An 18,137-nucleotide genomic window follows, 5' to 3' on the forward strand; every position below is an offset into this window, starting at 1 on the left:
TTGGATGTTCACTTGCAGACATTTCATTACCTGACTAGATAACTTCATCAGTGCTAGTGAGTGTGGGATTATTTCTTGTTTACACACAATAGCTTGTACTGCCAGTTTTGGTGAGGGTTTTTCACCTTGGTAGTTCCCTTATTATTAGAGTATTATTTTCTGATTGTTTGTCTGATGTTAATCCCTGTTTATTTGGTTATAAGCTGCTGAAATAGATGTATTCTACTCTGTTTCTGTCTTACCTTTAATTGTCTCTTTTGAATAGTGTGTAAATGTGATTTATCACTGTGTCTATTAATGGCTGATTTGTCTAAATACTGCATTTCCAAGAATTCCCGTGGTTTTGAATTTAGCTTGGTCTTAGATGCTCAGTTTCCCAGATGAAATTATGGCTGAGTCTGTCCACATGTTGTGACTTTTCATTGTGTCTTCTGACTGCTAATTGGCGTTCATTGATGTGCTATCTTTGGCCTTCTATCCTACATAGTGGCTTTACAGTCCTTACACTGTATGTTGCAGATGGCTTGTGTTTTGTATTGATCATATTTGTATAGCTGCCCACCTCACATGAAAGTGACTCTAGGGAGTATTGTTGAGCTGTTGGGTCTACTGTGTGTTTACTAGAGACGTTTTGGAGGGCTTTACTTGGTTTATGTGCTATACCATATGGTTGTTTCCGAGATGTTTTTGTTGTATGGCAGTTATCCTTTTCAGGGATTGTATTAATTGTGCTGTAGGGAGTTAAATATCTATAGTCAGGTACACTTTGATGTTGCATGGTATCCATTCTGTTGGAAGATGTATAGGCAGCCTGTTTCCTTTTTCTGGTGTTCTGGGTTAATGTAGTACATTTGTACTCATCTGAATAATGTTCTTACACAGCTTCTCTTATGGGAGGTTGGGTTGTTACCTTGGCAATGGAGTACTTGGTTAGTATGGGTTGTTTTTCAATATGCTTGTTTTTTTAATTTGCTGTCACTTCTTCTGCTGATGAGGATATCCAGGGATGGTAATGTATTGTTGCTTTCTTCCCTTGTGAATTTTATTCATTTCAAAATGTTGTTGATTGCTTCATGTGTCTTCTTTTGTAGTTGTTTCTTTTTTTATTACTATGGAGGTGTCATCTACATACTGGATCCATACTTTTAGTTGCACATGTTGGAGTGCTATTAGTTTCTAGATGTTGAATTATGGCCTCTGCTGGATCCTAAGACTGGTGATGGGTGTTCCTCATATTTGTTGGTCTATTTATCTATGAAAGTGAAAGTTGGTAGTGAGTCAGAGATTGATGAGGCTTATGATTCTGGGTATTTCAATCTGAGTGTATTTGACTAAGTTGGTGTTGTACAGGCTCCTGTGGATCTTTTACTCCTTCTAGGTCTATGGGTATAAAGAATGCTGTGACATCAAATGAAACCATACTTTCATCTTCTATTATTACATCTTTGATTTATCTGGAGGCACTATAGTAGGGAGTCGATAGAATATTTGTTCCCCTCTATGAGATGTCTAAGCTTTGGACATGTCCAAATTGCTGATTTTGTATTTGGGAAGAGAACAAAGAATGCTAATCTGAATATAAACAGAAAAGTAGTTAACTTTTTTTAGAGTTATTATTTAGAGCCTCACACCTTACCCCCAGGTGATTCCACTTTTAGCTGATTGAGAAATACAGCTCCACCTCAATATAATGTGAAGTGGACTTAAAGCACTTGGTGTTCTAGGCTCATATAAATAAAATCAGTCTCCTTAACTTCCACAGATTCACGGAATGTACACAGTTTTTTTGGCCTCATATAGGAGAAGTTTGCTACTGACTTCTAAATATTTTTTCCAGTTTCTATTTTCCCTTAAAACATGATCCCCAGAAAGGTTATGCATTACTGTGCACTATTTCTCTGCCTTTTATTTGTGATTTAATTCATAAAATGCTGAATGCTTGAACCGAGATCAGCTGCTTAAGAAGTGTGGCATCTTTTATTTATAACTCCTGGATTGTTTACACCAAAATACAAGGAGAGAAAAAATAATACAGTTTTAGTTTTGTGTATTGGATATTAAATTGCTCCAGCATCCCAAAAAGAATACAACAAATTGCTTGGGACCAGGACTAGTTCAAGATAAGCAGTAGGAAAAACAGTATTGACTCCCTGTGGTTCCAAAATAAAGTTGTATCTGTCATTAAATACACCCCATTTTTCAAAAAGAGGTAAGCAATTAAACACAGCTATATTATTAGTTAAAAGTTAATATTGTATCTCAGAAGCAGGGTGGAGTTTAGCTTGAAATTGTAAGGTCCAGGAAAACCAAATTTGAACCTGTAAGTAGTCCAGTATTACAAGTTTAACTTGAATAGTGTAATAAAATGAAATTCTTATAGGCATGAAACTTCTTTTAAAAACTTAAAATACTACAGCAAGAAGGGGCCACTTAGGCTATGGACCTCAACCCTTTCTTTCAATATGGGAAACCAAGAGAAAAAAAAAATTCTAACACAAACTTTATTCTAAAAGAATAAAAAGAATAAAGGGGGGGGGAAACCTCAATATACAAAAAGCAGCTTTCAATTTCCTTTGTAGCAAATGAGTACAAAGCTAACTCTTACCTTTATGATTACAAAAAAGCTACCTTTTTCTATTTTCCATTTTTTCCCTAATCATCAAAACTGCAAATCAAAAGTGCATTTTTTTGTTTCATACAAAAGGGCAATAAGAGATTTTAATTCAGCCATAAATGTAGATCAGAGGTCCCCAATCCCCAGTCCGTGGACCGGTACTAGGCTGCGGCATGCCAGCAACCGGCCTGCACAAACAAGCAAAGCCCCATCTGTGGGATGCAGGCAGCACACAAAACCACGCCCCCTCCGGTCCACGAAAAACCTCTCTCCACGTAACCAGTCCCTGGTGACCAAAAGGTTGGGGACCTCTGATATAGATGACTGTCTTTTCTCTAATAAAAAAGAGTTAATTTAGCCTTTTCTGCAAATTTCCCCAACTTCACCAACCATTCCTCCATTGTGGGTAGTGTTGAATCATTCCACTTTGGAGCATATAATAATCTTGCTGCAGTTGTCATATCCACGACCTTTTTCTAGTTGCCTATTAGTCCCCAAAGACTTTAATCTTTAAAATCTTCTGAATTAGGCGACTGTATGTATTTGTATCCAAATTTCTTTAGCTTTTTTACATGATAAAATATCCCTTCCTGTTCACTCTACAACTCTTTGCATATTCAGTTCTGTTTTCACCGATTTATTAGGATACTTTTTCCTCCTAGAATTCAATGGTTATCTACCTTTCGATCACTTACATTGTTATTTCAGGTCTTACATGACGGAATAATAGAGAACTGGTCTCTTTTTATTTTCTTATGTGCGATTTTCTTTAACGCTAAAGCCCTAAGTTTATTCTATCTTTTGACAGGATTCTGTTCTTAGTCCTCTGATAATCCTCACTGCCCTTCTCTGCACCGATCCAATTCCTCTAGTCTAAAACCACCTTGAATCAAGGCACCCAGAACAGAGGGGTGGGGCTGGGGATCTGACCAAAACAGATTAAGTGGGTTACTTCTCATGACTAAGAAACAGCTCTTCTGTTGATGCAGCCTAAAATTACATTTGCTGCTTTTGCAACCTTGTTAAAACTGTTACTCACAGTTTGTACTAGCATTCCAAGTTCTTCAGAAGTATCATTAGGAAGTGAGATATCCTTGACCCTCTCTCAGGTACATTTGATTCTCCTCCCCAAAACAAACAAGACGGGGGAAAAACCAAACCCCTTTACCTTTCAATGTTATGGCCCTTTTTAGCTACTCTGATGAGTAATCTACTTTCTAAAATATAAAAGAATTAAAGAGAAAATTAGTAAGGGCTGAGACTGAAACTGTTTGGAGAATCAGATTGAAAAGTCGGAACTGGCCTCCGCACTTTGAGACAAGGCAAAGTAACCCGTGGCCTACTGTTTCACTAGATTCAGATGTAGTTTTAATTTCCAAAAAAAGGTAACATTTCAATATATATTGAGTTTTATTTTTTGCAGTAATAAATACACTTTAATGAGAAAAATATAATAGAGCTATATAAAGAAAATATTATCTATACTGTTTATATTATACAATATAAATAAATGTGTGAACATTTTACAACAGAAAACATTATTTATATCATTATTGCACAGAAGAAAAACAAACTTTGGTAGTCAGATCTCATCTTTTCTATAATTTTCCTGATGAATGGATGTGCAAGATTCAGTTCAAACATAACACTAGTCCAACAAATTTAGCTTGCAAACCCAGTTTGTATGAATTGCACACTCAAAAGTTTCCCAAACTGGATGCTTAGGAAATGGGGTTTTCCCAATATTATATGCATTTAGCAGAAAACTGTTACTTAACAAACTGGTTCATCTTCTACAAAACAAAGGCTCCTTAGGCAGGAGAGACCTGAGAAAACAGAGGTAGTGTTCACACTCATCACTGATTTTTTTTTTCCTTTGCAAAGCTCGGTTGTTAGATTTGATTTCTGAAGTTGATCTAAATATAAACTAATTGCAGACAGGATGCATCTCTCTTAACCTGATAATTTCCATGGAATTAATGAGATGGAGCATGAAACTTACATGGATTATTTTTGGTTACTAGTATAGGTCTTCCTTACAACAGTCACTGGACTTAACGACTTCTCACTTTTTTTGAACTTTGAATATTCTGGACTTCATATGAAATTTGGAATGAAAGAGTTTATGTTCTATCGTAGATACTTCTTCATGGATGAGATAGGGCTGCACTCTTAGGAGGAAGGAAAACAGATCTAGCATAAATCGATAGGTATGGGGAAAATCTGATTCGATGTACCGACTGCGAGGGTTGCGCGGCCTAACAAAGAGAGAAATAATGTTGTAAGAAAAGTAGCACAAGTGTATTCTAAAATTACAATGTTCAGAAAACAGAGACCAAATCATAAATATTAATCATCTTGTGGGCTTAAAATGAAGAAAGATCCCAAATCAATTTCCTTGGAGGAAAAGCAAGATATAAATACAAATAAATAACATACAAGATAAATTCATGAAGATTGAGCTATCTATTTGGTTCTTGGTTTTAATGTCTATGTACTATTTCTGGAATCTCAGGAATTATGTCCAAAATACTTGCTGATAAAAGACAACAGGGAAGAGGGCCTGTCCAGGTTTATTAGCTTCCTGGATACATCTGGTTAGCCATAATGCTAGACCAGATGGCCCTCAATGAAACCCATTACAGATCTTCAGATGTTCTTTACCGCTAAGCACTTAGATACTTATGCAATGGTATCAGACAGATGATATTCTATCTGTAGAACAAATCATAATTTCAGATTCGTCTCACTAAATAATCTATAATATTGGATGTAGTCTATAATTTTTTACATTGTTTGCCTTCAAAATAAATCTGTAAAGTCATACAGTCCCCATCTACACATAGGTTGTTACACTCTGAGGCAGAAATTTAGATAAGGATCCAGAAACATAAATGTTGAAAACTATAACGTCAATTCATTCACAGTCACATAATCTGGGGAAAAGATGGAGTGGATTAGGAGTTACTTTAAATGCAAGCCACAGGGCATATAGTATATATTCCATGTAATTAGCAATGTTCAGCTGCTTTTGTGTAGAAGTTTTCATTCTCATTCTGGTACTGGAAAGTATCAGCTCTCATTGTCTCTAACGGCAAAATTAAAACAAAACTATACAATTCTCTTTAAAAACTGAGTTTAATGATAATTGGATCGATGGAATTGTCTTAGTCTTACTGATTTCCAACCGTCACCATACTATATTCATTTAGATGTATCATAGGCATAGCATTTTTGTAGGACTGAAGACCTAGTACAGTAATTGTTTTTCCAATACACTGAGACAGCTAAAAGTCACAGCAGGCAAGATGATGCCATCGGAACATTAAGGTTTTCAATGATATTGACAATTTAATTCCCCTCCCCCCGAGTGTATTAAATGTGCTTAAATCTATTGGACTCTTTACATTCCATTTTTGTTTGATTTTCCATTGAAAACTGGTAGAATACCTCTGTTGTTTATCATTAGCCACAATTTTTGCCAGCCACACTTAACATCTATAGTGTTTAAAAGTAGATTTTGTGGCCACGTAGAACCCTGGGACTTCTAAATTTATATTGGTAGATAAGGTTTACAAGACAGTTCGAAGTCATCTGTTCTAGCCATTTTTAAATTCATAATATAATTGGTCCGATGCATGTGGAAAAAGTCTCTAAGAGTTTCTATAGCTTTACTGGAGCTTACGTTTTTAGAAAAATGAAGTTAAATATAAGTTTATATTTATATAAGATTATATATAAATAATAAAAATATAAAAGAAAAGCAGAATAAAAACAATGTAAAACCCAAAACATATCATTTACATCTCAAATTAATTATAATGCTCATAGTTAATAGGATTCCTCTCAGATCATGTGATTAATAATATTCCTTGGTCATTTAAAAATATTTTTATTTTGTTAACAACTTTTAGGAGGAGTGGAAGAATCTGGGGACCAAGTCAAAAGAGGAATCAGCCTAGTCTCTCTATGTGGCCACAAAAGGATTAAGTTCAACTCCTCTTGCATCCCACTGACCCTTATCTAGTGCCAAAATAGTGTTAACCATCGGCTGAATAAATTCCTGTGCATAAGCATGTTGTCAGTTTAACTGGAATTTCATGCCTGACACAACTTTTGGCAATCTCTCGACTGGATCACCAACTGCCACATTAGGACTCCAGTTTGGTGCTCTAATATAGACAGTTTATTTATTTATTATATTTTTATACCGCCCTTCTCCCGAAGGACTCAGGGCGGTGTACAGGGCAATAAATATAAAAAACAGAATACAAAAGTTAAAAAACAATTAAATATAATGCCCAAATTTAAAATTTAAAACAATAATTAAAAACATATTAAAACCCCAACCCCAACCCATCAGACCAGGTCAGATTGCTGAAATAAATACGTTTTTAGATCGCGCCGGAAGGAGCGAAGGTCGGGGGCCATCCGGAGCTCAACCGGCAAGCGGTTCCACAGGTCTGGTGTGCCCACAGAGAACGCCCTCCCCCTGGGGGCCACCAATCGGCATTCTTTGATCGGAGGCACCCTGAGGAGGCCCTCTCTGTGGGAGCGCACTGGACGGAGGGAAGTTGACGCCGGCCGCAGGTGTTGCCGTAGGTAATCCGGACCCATGCCATGTAGGGCTTTGTAAGTCATTACCAACACCTTGAATTTCACCCGGAGGGCAACCGGCAGCCAATGCAGCTCACGGAGCAAAGGTGTAACATGGGAGTATCGGGAAACTCCCAGTACAACTCGCGCGGCTGCATTCTGCACCAGTTGAAGCCTCCGAGTGGACTTCAAGGGCAGCCCCATGTAGAGAGCATTACAGTAGTCCAGACGAGAGGTCACGAGCGTATGAGTGACTGTACGTAAGGCATCCCGGTCCAGATAGGGTCGCAACTGGCGCACCAGGCGAACCTGGGCAAAGGCCCCCCTAGTCACAGCTCCAATATGCTAAAGAGAGCTGTGAATCTATAAGGACCCCCAAGTTGCACGCCCTATCTACGGGGGGTAATAGCTCACCCCCCATGGCCAGAGATGGAATAATCGGAATTTCCCGGGATGCCGGCACGAACAGCCACTCAGTCTTGTCAGAGTTGAGCCGAAGCCTGTTCCTCCCCATCCAGACCCGGACCGCCTCTAGGCAGCGGGACATCACGTCGAGGGCATCACTGGGGTGGTTTGGGGTCGAAATAAAAAGCTTGGTATCATCAGCATACTGATGATACCCAACTCCAAAACCACGAATGATCTCGCCCAGCGGCTTCATGTAGATGTTGAACAGGAGAGGCGAGAAGACCGATCCCTGAGGGACTCCACAAATGAGAGGCCTCAAGGTCGACCTCTGTCCCCCTGCCAACACCGACTGCGAACGTCCCAGAAGGTAGGAGGAGAACCACTGGAGAACTGTGCCTCCCTCTCCCAGCCCCCTGAGACGTCGCAGCAAGATACCATGGTCGATGGTATCAAAAGCCGCTGAGAGGTCTAAAAGGACTAGGACAGAGGAGCAACCCCTGTCCCGAGCCCGCCAGAGATCATTCACCAGCGCGACCAATGCCGTCTACATGCTGTACCCGGGCCTGAAGCCCAATTGGTACGGGTCTAGATAATCAGCTTCATCCAAGAACAAAGGGAGCTGTTGCGCCACCAAGTTTAATTCAACCATTTTAAAAATGGAACATTCAGCAAACATTTTCAACAAGAGCATTAAAAACTTACCTCTTGCGCTTTTTAACTGTACACAACCAATAGTCTCTGTTCAGAGGGGTAAAGATATCTCTTTTTTGTTGTAAAATTGCTCCAAGACTATGCCCATGAAAACAGTCCTTTTTTGTGCTTTCTTCCATCCAGTTGAACTGGAAAAGGGAAGGCTTTTGCTTCTCAGTTAGTTCCAGGCAGCCAGTCAGGGTCCGAAACTGTCTCTGAAGATCCATTACCACCTCTGTACAGAACAAAAATACTACAATAATAAAGTACACCCATTTGCGATTGTTTTAGGTATATCCAGATATTTCACTTACGAGCAGCAAGTGAGGGAGGATCCAATTTCTAATTTTGTCTGATTTGTTTATCGGTTTCAATTTAGGTACTACCTGATTCTAAACTAATCATGGGCTGCTAGCAGAATTATAAACAATAAAAACAAAATACAATACAAAGCAAATGGGATCCAATATGAAGACCACCCCTCCCCCTCCCCCCATCAAAATCTCTTCAAGGGGAGCTATCATCTCAATTCCTAGATCAGACTGAAAGAACAATGCAGTAGTTCAAGCCAGCACAACAAAGCATGTCTGAAATGGAAAGCTCTAACACCTGGAGTTGTCAACAAACTAGAATAGTTAAGCGATATAAGAAAAAAAATGCAAAACAGGAAGTTCCAGGAGTGCTGTTTAATGTTAATTTGTTGTTTAATTTGTGGTCTTTTGTCGTTATAACTTTCTGGTCCTAGAAGAAATAAAGATGGCCAACCTCCCTTCCATGACACTTAAGACAACAGAAATTCACAGTAAGGAAATTATATGTGCCCCTCTACCCTCACCCCCATCCATACTCACATACACTTCAAAAGGAGCACTTGCAATCTCAGGATTTAAGGAAGCATTAGAAAAAAAAGACTTCCAAGAAACAAAAATTACTGGGTCGCTTCTCTCAGAAGAAAACGTATTGCCAAGACATCCGTATCAAGGCTAAAAAGGTTAGTAAAGAGGATAAATAATAAAACTCAAGCCCTGCTCTGGCATAGCTACTTTGAGGGAAGCTTAAACCATGCTTGATCTACCTAGAAATGGAAATACAAAATCTTAGTAGCTAGGGACCTCCCATGAAATGGCCAAGAAAATGGGTGGCACAATCCTTTCTGGAAGAATCCAAGTGTTCTGTGCAATGACTGCCGACACTAGATTTCTCCTGAGGAGAAAAAGAATGCAGGCAAAGTTAAGAGGGCCCTCCTGTGCATGGACAAATTACACTGAGGATAATCTACTAGACCTCAGTAAGGAAGTATCAAGTGAGAAATTTCTGTTGGAAGCCTAGTTTCTGGCCAAGAAGATGGTCAGGTGATTTCAATTACAGGGGGAACAAGCTAAACAGGGAAGCTGGTGAGTCACCTGTGTAAGATGAGCAGTCATATAAATCATATAAACAAACAAATAGGCAAATGAATCAAATCAGTTCTTCCAATTGTAGAGCAAGTTATTTTGGCTTCTCATTCTCTGAACAAAAAGGAATATGATGTATATTTTAGGGAAAGGAAATAACAATAAACTCTACTCACGTTTCTTCTTGAGGACAACATACTTTTCAGTGGCTGTATAGAATAGTGGCTTCTCACATCGCCATAAACGCCTAAAAATGAAATAATGGTTTTTGGATGCATGCAGGAGACGTCTACAGTATATTCAGAAAGTATTCAGACCCCCTTCACTTTTGTGAATTTTGTTATGCTGCAGCTTAATTCTACAGTTTTTGAAATTAATTTTTTTCTCATTAATCTACATTCAGTAAGTGAAAACAGAACGTTTAAACTGCCTGTAAATTTATTAAAAAGAAAAAAAAACCTGTAATATAACATTGGGCTAAGTATTCACACCCTTCACTCAGTATTTTGTTGAAGCACCTTTGGCAGCAATTATAGCCTCAAGTCTTTTTGGGTATGACGTGACAAGCTTTGCACACCTGGATTGGGGGATTTTTCTCCCATTCTTTCATGCAAATCCTTTCAAGCTTAGCTAGGTTGGATGGGGACCGTTGATGGACAGCCATTTCCAGGTCCCTCCAGAGATGTCCAATAAGAGTTCTGGCTGGGCCACTCTAGGACATTCAGAGTTGTCCCTAAACCACTCCTGTGTTGTCTTGGCAATGTGCTCAGGATCGTTGTCATGTTGGGAAGTGGACCTTCAGCCCAGTCTGAGGTCCTGAGTGCTGTGGAATAGGTTTTCATTGAGGATATCCCTGAACTTTGCTCCATTCAGCTTTCCCTCAACCCTGACAGTCTCCCAGTCCCTGCTGCTGAAAAACATCCCCACAGCATGCTGCTGCCGCCACCATGCTTTACTGTTGGGATGATATTGGGCAGGTGATGAGCAGTGCCAGGTTTCCTGCAGACATAACATTTAGAACTGAGGCCAAACAGTTCAATCTTGATTTCATCAGACAGAGAACCTTGTTCCTCACAGTCTGAGAGTCCTTCAGGTGCATTTTTACAAACTCCAAGAGGGTTTTCATGTGTTTTGCCCTAAGGAGAGGCTTCCATCTAGCCACTCTGCTATAAAGCCCAGATTGATGGAGAGCTGCAGTGATATCGGTAGTCCTTCTGGAACTCTGTTGCATCTCTACACAGGATCTCTGGAGCTCAGTCAGAGGGACCTTTGGGTTCTTGGCCACCTCTCTTACTAAGGCCCCCAATTGCTCAGTTTGACCGGGCAACCAGTTTTGGAAGAGTCCTGGTTGTGCCAAACATCTTCCATTTGAGAATTATGGAGGCCACTGTGCTCTTAGGAACCTTTAGTGCAGCAGAAATTTTATTGTAGCCTTCCCCACATCTGTGCCTTGCAATAATCCTGTGTCTCAGCTCTGCAGGCAGTTCCTTTGACCTCATGGCTTTTGCTCTGCTACAGTATGCATTGTCAGCTGTGAGGTGTGTACCTTTCCAAATCATGTCTAATCAATTTAATTTACCACAGGTCGACTCCAATCAAGGTGCAGAAACATGTCAGCAATGATCAAGAGAAATAGTAGGCACTGGGGCTAAATTTCAAGTGTTGTTGCAAAGGGTCTGAAAACTTATGCCAATGTGGTATTTCAGATTTTTCTTTTTAACAAATTTACAGACATTTCAAAAATTTGTTTTCACTTTTTCATTATGGAGTACTGAGTGTAGATTAATGAGGGAAAAAAATGAATTTCAACAACAGTAAAATGAGGCTGCAGAACAACAAAAAGTGAAGTGAGTCTGAATACTTTCTGAATGTACTATAAATACCCCCCAAATGGTCATGTTACAATCAAACCCATATACAGGTCTTCCCCTTCCTTTAGATTCTGAGAGTTGGAAAACACACAGCTTACATTATCTCATGCTCCCATACACAGTTTTAAATGACTTCTAACTTTATCATTATCTCTTGAGTATCATTATTCATTCCCCAAATGGAAAATGTACCATCCTGACCAGTACTGGTCTTAGTGTTAACAGGAAATACTGAATGCAGGCTGGATGAAGCTTGGAATTTAGGCTTCACTTTTCCAAATCACCAGAAAACCTTTTGGAAAGTTTAATTGACTAAAGTCATGATAAGATGGTAGAGGTGAGTATCTATGGTCTAGAACAGGGGTGTCAAACTCAATTTCATTGAGGGCCGCATGAGCATTGCCGTTGCCCTCAGGGGGCCGGGTGGGTATGCCCTGAGTGGGCGTGGCCTACTGGGTGGGCGTGGCCAGGGTGGGCATGGCCTGCTGGCTGGGCGTGGCCAGCTCTACATCGTTCGCATCAAGGGTGCCTATGGGGGCCTGGGCAGGAGTGGGACAGATCTGGGGGTCTCTGGCAGAAGGAGGGTCTCTGGGCCAGGGCCAAGGCAGCGGGGGCCGTTCCCTCCCTGTTTCCAGGATGGCTTCGCGGGCCACATGAAACCACTTCGCGGGCCGGATCTGGCCCCCGGGCCTTGTGTTTGACATGTCTGGTCTAGAAGGTGATTATGGCAAATGGAAGACTATCACATAGAGTATGGGTGGACTCAATGACAAATACGAGGAATTATTGGAAGAAATAAAAAACCCACTTTGATATGTGGTATGTATATGAAACTAAGGGAAACCGGAAGGATGTTAATCTGAATGATCTTGATATTCTAGACTAGAGGTGATAAAACAGACATGAAAGCAAAAGTATATATTTAATTATGAATGAAATAGCTAAAGCTGTGGCTTAGAGTTATTAACCCCACATGAAAAGGGAGTAGCAGTATAATTTCACAAAAGAATAAATAGAAGAGAAATAGATGAAAAGATGTGGAAGCTCTCTGGAACAGACAGAAACAAATTAAAAGTACAGAATACCATAGAAGAATATGGAGCTGTGGTAATGGATGATACGAAAAAGAATACCAGGCAGAATGATCAAATGCAAGAGTCTTTGTGGATGAGGAGTGGAGTGGAGTGGAGTGGAGTGGAGTGGAGTGAAATAGAATAGAATAGAATAGAATAGAATAGAATAGAATAGAATAGAATAGAATAGAATAGAATTCAGTGGCGAGAGCAATTTGTGAACTTTTTAGAACTATCCATAATACTATAATATTATGACTTGCAGTGTTAATCTGGGCTTCATCCAATTCCTGCTAATAGATATTCTGATTAAACAAACCTCACAGAAAGCAGTGCACTTCACTGTTTGTTTAAGCAGACTCTTTACTGCAAATCAGATAACCTCTGACACAGTAGTGCAATATTACGTATAGTTCTAAAGAATTTACACTACAGTATATTAGCCAATGATTGCTGCAAAAATGATAAAAGAAGCATACCATATAATGTGAGAAAAAGAAAGTTGCAATGAACATAACCAAACAGAGCAAGAATTAGTTGAACAAGCTAACGCGTAAAGGAGGTAGGGCAACGGAAAACAACTTCCACTTGTATTATTGTACAATTATAATAAAACGTAATTCTTCAAGTGAATGAAAATGGCCAACAAGGAACCTCAGCAGAATGTGTTGGATTAAAAATAAAAAACACAAAATAATTTCAGATAAAACTGACATGAAGGAATATCTGAATGATAGTGATTTGTTAAAGAATGGTACCAAAATGTAATGCACATCCAAGAAATACACTGAAGAAATCATATACTGGGAAAGTTGAAAAAATCAGAAGCGCATATACACTATAGAATTTATACTGAAGAAATGTGAAAATACCAGCATGCTAGTGAAGTGGCTGGCTGATATGAGTATAAAGGCTATGTTTGAAAATTGAAATATAACACCAACAATATCTGATATGGAACTTAAACTTGGAGAATAGCAGCAATGGCAAAACTAACAGCATACATATATCCACAATAGAAGTCCTAACAATACAAATAAGAATCCATATTTATAATTTATCATGCAGCAAGGCAAATACAAAGACTTACAGTATGGTTTCTAAGGGGGTCTAAATGTTTATACTCGCTGAAAATTGGTCTGAATACAAAGAAAGGGGAAGTCAGAGTGGGGAAAAATCAGAGCCACCAGATAAACGTAGTGTAGCTTGGAGTAGTATTTTAGAATATTTATTAAAGATAGAAAATAAAGACATTGTAGGATGAGCAAGTGATAGTATGTAGTGTGTTGTCTACTGCAAAGAATAAATATCTGTTTAAAAGGTGAAATGGCTGTATTTAAGGGAAGGCTTCTGTTCACTTTGTTACCAGGAAGTGAGAGTTGGGTGTGTCAGGGAAACAAGAACTTGAATGTCGTGGAAAGAGAGTATTTAAAAAGTCTGACATGAAAAGTAAGAAGAGATAAGATAAAGGAATGAAGAAGTTGGGCCAAATATTAAGGTGAATGATGTATACTAAGCTGGTTTGGTGATACAAAGAGAATGAATGAGAATTAAGTTCCAAAAGAAATACATGAAGGATGAATAGGTTGAGAGGAAGAGGAAAACTGATACAACCATTATTGACTGAAGTTGATGAGATCCTGAAAAGAGGGAAGATTAAAGGACAAAAAGAATGATGAAGCATTGTACACACGTGGGGGAAGCAAGACTGGTTCATATGGATATAAAGACAATGGAGAGATCAATGAACGGGTGTTGGTATAAATTATATTAAGCTGTATTTCCTTTTCTTATAATGCCCTATTTTCTTTGGCTCACTATTTCTTGTTTCTTTGCTTTGTTTTGCATAACCTAAAAGGGAATATCAAAACAAGTAAGAGTAGTGTTTAAGAGATGTACCTGATTCTTTCTTCATTAAATTTCTTCTGCTCCACATCCAAAATATTCTTTACAACCATGTACCATTTTCTAATATCAAAAATTGGACAACCTGTAGAACAAGAGAACTTGTAACTCTTCTCTTAAAAGCATTCAATAGAAAGCAAGCTCAGAAACAGAGACAAGCCTTATGACACAGGGAAACCATGCTAACTCCCTCCACGCTGTAATTAAAAGTAATACACTAATCTTCTGATATCCTATAGTAGCTAAGATAAACATGTCTACTTCCTAATGCAGATTTTTTAAGATAATGATTTAATCCCAAACAACCTACACTGAAGCTTATAAAATGATTTCACCAGCTTTGTCACCCTGTGACAAAACAATCTTTATTAAACCATAGTAACCCTGAGATACATACAGCTCCACTGGCCAAAACATGTAGGTCATCAAAACAGTTTAATACTAATCACAGTTATGGACAGCGGGAATATTTCAGGGAAACTGCATCAAAATAGTGAGAGATTGTGAGAAAGAAAAGCATAAATTTGCAGCCAATCTGTGACTGCCTGTGACTAAAGAACTGGTTGATTCACATGATTTCTGAACTCACCTACCGTACTCAAAACTTATATACTATAAGTAACATAGATATACCACTATAAAATCTAGGCAACCCTTTGAACATTCTTAAAGTCATCTGCCAACATAGTCCAAATTATTCAGAGTTCTTTTGTTTTTCTTTCCTAATTTCAAATATTTTTCAGATGAGCCTTCACAATTATGCCCCAGACACTTTAGGAGGAATGGTTGAAATTATAAAACTTAATCTATATTGTTGTTGTTTTTTAAAAAAAAGCTTGGTACCTTCTTCATTTTTTTTGTTTCTTTCCTCCACATAGTTTGCCAGCAGCCTGAAAATACAAAATATGAATCAGATTGGCTATTTATTGGAATCATGACCCTGTGTCTAATCTTATCAAATGTATTTAATATTTCAATTACTATCACTGGGCCGTTTCCAATTTTAACACCCCAGATTACTACTGTAATCTGTAGTCTGTCAGCCTTATATTTACACTGTGTACAAATTAGCACCTGTTGCATGAAAGGAATGCATTGTAGAAATTTAGGCTGCCAGCACAACTCAAATATTAAACTTCACACCATCAAAACATTTTTATCGGTCTGAACATAAGATAATTAATACTTTAATTCATATTAGGTCCAAAAAATTCTGATACTATTTAGAGCTCCAATGAACACAATCTGTCGGAGGAAAATGGCAAAAGGAAATCCAAGTGCAATTTATTTTTTATTTATTTATTACATTTACATATTGTCTTTTGTACAGGAGCTCAAAACTGTACATAGTGCTGGCTCCTTTTTCCCCCAGCAACAACAATCTGATGAAGTAGGCTGGGCTGAGAGAAACTGACTGGCCCAAAGCTATCCACTGAGGAGCCATGGTTGAAAATTAATATCAACCAAGCAACAAGCTATCTTTTATCTAAACTGATTTCAACTTTAGAATAGAATAAATTTTTATAATTAACAACATTTGACTACTATTTTTTGCAATTGAGAGCTGCAAAGTTAAGTATTATTTTTATAAAGCAAAGGACACTTACCACTCATATTCATCATCCAGCAAGAATAGAATTTTCAGCACTACTATAATAATAGCTACAGCAAGTATATCATATTTCACTTTCCAAGTTGATTTATTACCAGGATGAAGCGTCAGAAAGTCTGTTTCACCAACACCAATTTTTTTAATCACTCTACAAGTCCATTTGTTCATATCATCTGAATGAAAAAAAAACACTATTGAGAGCAGCCTCAAATGTTATAATGCATCATTCTGAAATAGTCACCACAGCAACCAGTGAGTTACATATTCTCTGTTTGAAATAGTTACATGGTTGCAAGTAAACATGTTTAGTCCTTGGGAACTAGTATTTCAGATAACATGGAAAATTATATTATAACATCTCCCAGCACAAAATAACCCAGGTCAATAAAAACAAAAGTCTAACTACTTACTTTGGGCATTACATAATCAAAGTAAAATTCCATAAAGTTCCATTGATTTTGTTAGAAAATATAAATAATCAGAAACTTAATGCACTAAGTAAAATTAAACTATAGTTCATGATCATGTCTTCACATTCTGCAAAACTTTAAATAGCATATGTTGATGTTTCAAAGGTTGATAGTATGATAGCATTTATTGTTCTTAATAAAGGGTTTTTAATTATTATACTAAATTAAGAGCATAATGTAAGAACATTTCTGCTTTTTCAAGTTAGCAAAGATGTCACAAATCCTTCACTAGATTCAGTGATGGTCTGAATCTAGTCCATGATAGGTAGGTAGGTAGATAGATAAATAAATATATAGACAGATAGATAATCTTTATTTTTGATTCATAAAGGACCAATTGCTTGTTCATTGTACGCATTATCTTCTTTTAATATAGGATCCTGTTTCAAAAAATTAGATTTTGAACAAGAACATTTAAACAACTAGAAGATATTAAAGTAGACTACTAAATATTCCCTTACCAGGCAAGTTGATTTCCATCATGTATTTCATGCAAAGAATATTTGGATGAAGGAAGCTGCGCTCTGTTATATCTGGAAAACAAGGCAGGTCCATGAATTCCGCAAGGGCATGCATTTTTTTATGAACATCATCATACTTAGGCCAAGACTGAAAAATAAAATACGTAAATAAGTATTAGAAGATATTATGGATTATGAGCTTGTGTCTGAATGAACAAACTCATTTTCTACATGATCACTATCCTCATCTTGCTCAGTACTGAAGCTGATGTTTTCTTAGTTATAAAGAGCCCCAAATATTATGCAGAGTTCATCCAGAATCAATATTAATCAATTAAGCTCTTTTGAAAAATATTAGCTAAATCATAAATATGGAATGGAAGAGAAGACATTTCACTAAAGAGGCTTGCATGTGCTGAAGATTCTCCATTCCTGTTTTACAAGTTATGAGACTGAACAAAACCACTATATTACTAAATTGGACAAAAAAGGGGGGAATGCATGAATGGCGGAAAACATTGTTATCTATGGCATAACAGTTTTCCTTCCCTTGTTTTAGTTTTTTTAGGGGGCTGATGATACATTCATTCAAAACATTTCAAGCTTTACCGCTCATTAAATATGCTCAAGATCCCAGAGATCAGGAACATATAATGTGTATAATTTAAAGAAAAAATGTGTACCAGAACATAAATATTTAGAAGCTGTACTACTATTAGTTATGAATGTTCAGATCAGCAAGTTTTTTTAAAGTATGTTTTCTACCTGGAGGTTTTTCTTGTAAAACCAGAAATATTTGTATTACAGGACACTTGTGCATTGGGTTTATGCTGGCCTGCAGAGACTTCAGGACAGTAGTCTAAAAGCAGGATTTAACAATGGGAGTTACGAGCTGGAAGCAACGTCCTTTCCTAGTACCTATGACATCTCCATGCATCATCTTTCCAAAATTTTAAAAACTGAAAAATAACATTTTAATCAACATAAAATGAACTGAACGTATGGGAAAAGTTTTATTCTTAAACACGTGAATTGAAATAGCA

General features: G+C 37.7%; 1 protein-coding gene across 1 annotated transcript in view; it reads right to left on the reverse strand.

Annotated features, from left to right (window-relative positions):
- Nucleotides 1-4,005: 4,005 nt before the first annotated feature.
- TAF1B (TATA-box binding protein associated factor, RNA polymerase I subunit B) overlaps nucleotides 4,006-18,137 on the reverse strand; it is a 45,950-nt gene continuing 31,818 nt past the window's right edge. The window contains exons 9-15 of the mRNA XM_083349562.1: nucleotides 17,095-17,242; nucleotides 16,159-16,336; nucleotides 15,395-15,441; nucleotides 14,546-14,636; nucleotides 9,879-9,949; nucleotides 8,321-8,543; nucleotides 4,006-4,872 (exon numbers count right to left, since the gene is read on the reverse strand). Of these exons, the coding sequence (XP_083205688.1) occupies nucleotides 4,680-4,872; nucleotides 8,321-8,543; nucleotides 9,879-9,949; nucleotides 14,546-14,636; nucleotides 15,395-15,441; nucleotides 16,159-16,336; nucleotides 17,095-17,242 (951 nt within the window). The 3' untranslated portion in view covers nucleotides 4,006-4,679. The remainder of the gene's footprint in view (nucleotides 4,873-8,320; nucleotides 8,544-9,878; nucleotides 9,950-14,545; nucleotides 14,637-15,394; nucleotides 15,442-16,158; nucleotides 16,337-17,094; nucleotides 17,243-18,137) is intronic.

Source organism: Vipera ursinii (assembly GCF_947247035.1).
Source record: "Vipera ursinii genome assembly, chromosome: 1".
Taxonomy (NCBI): Eukaryota; Metazoa; Chordata; class Lepidosauria; order Squamata; family Viperidae; genus Vipera; species Vipera ursinii.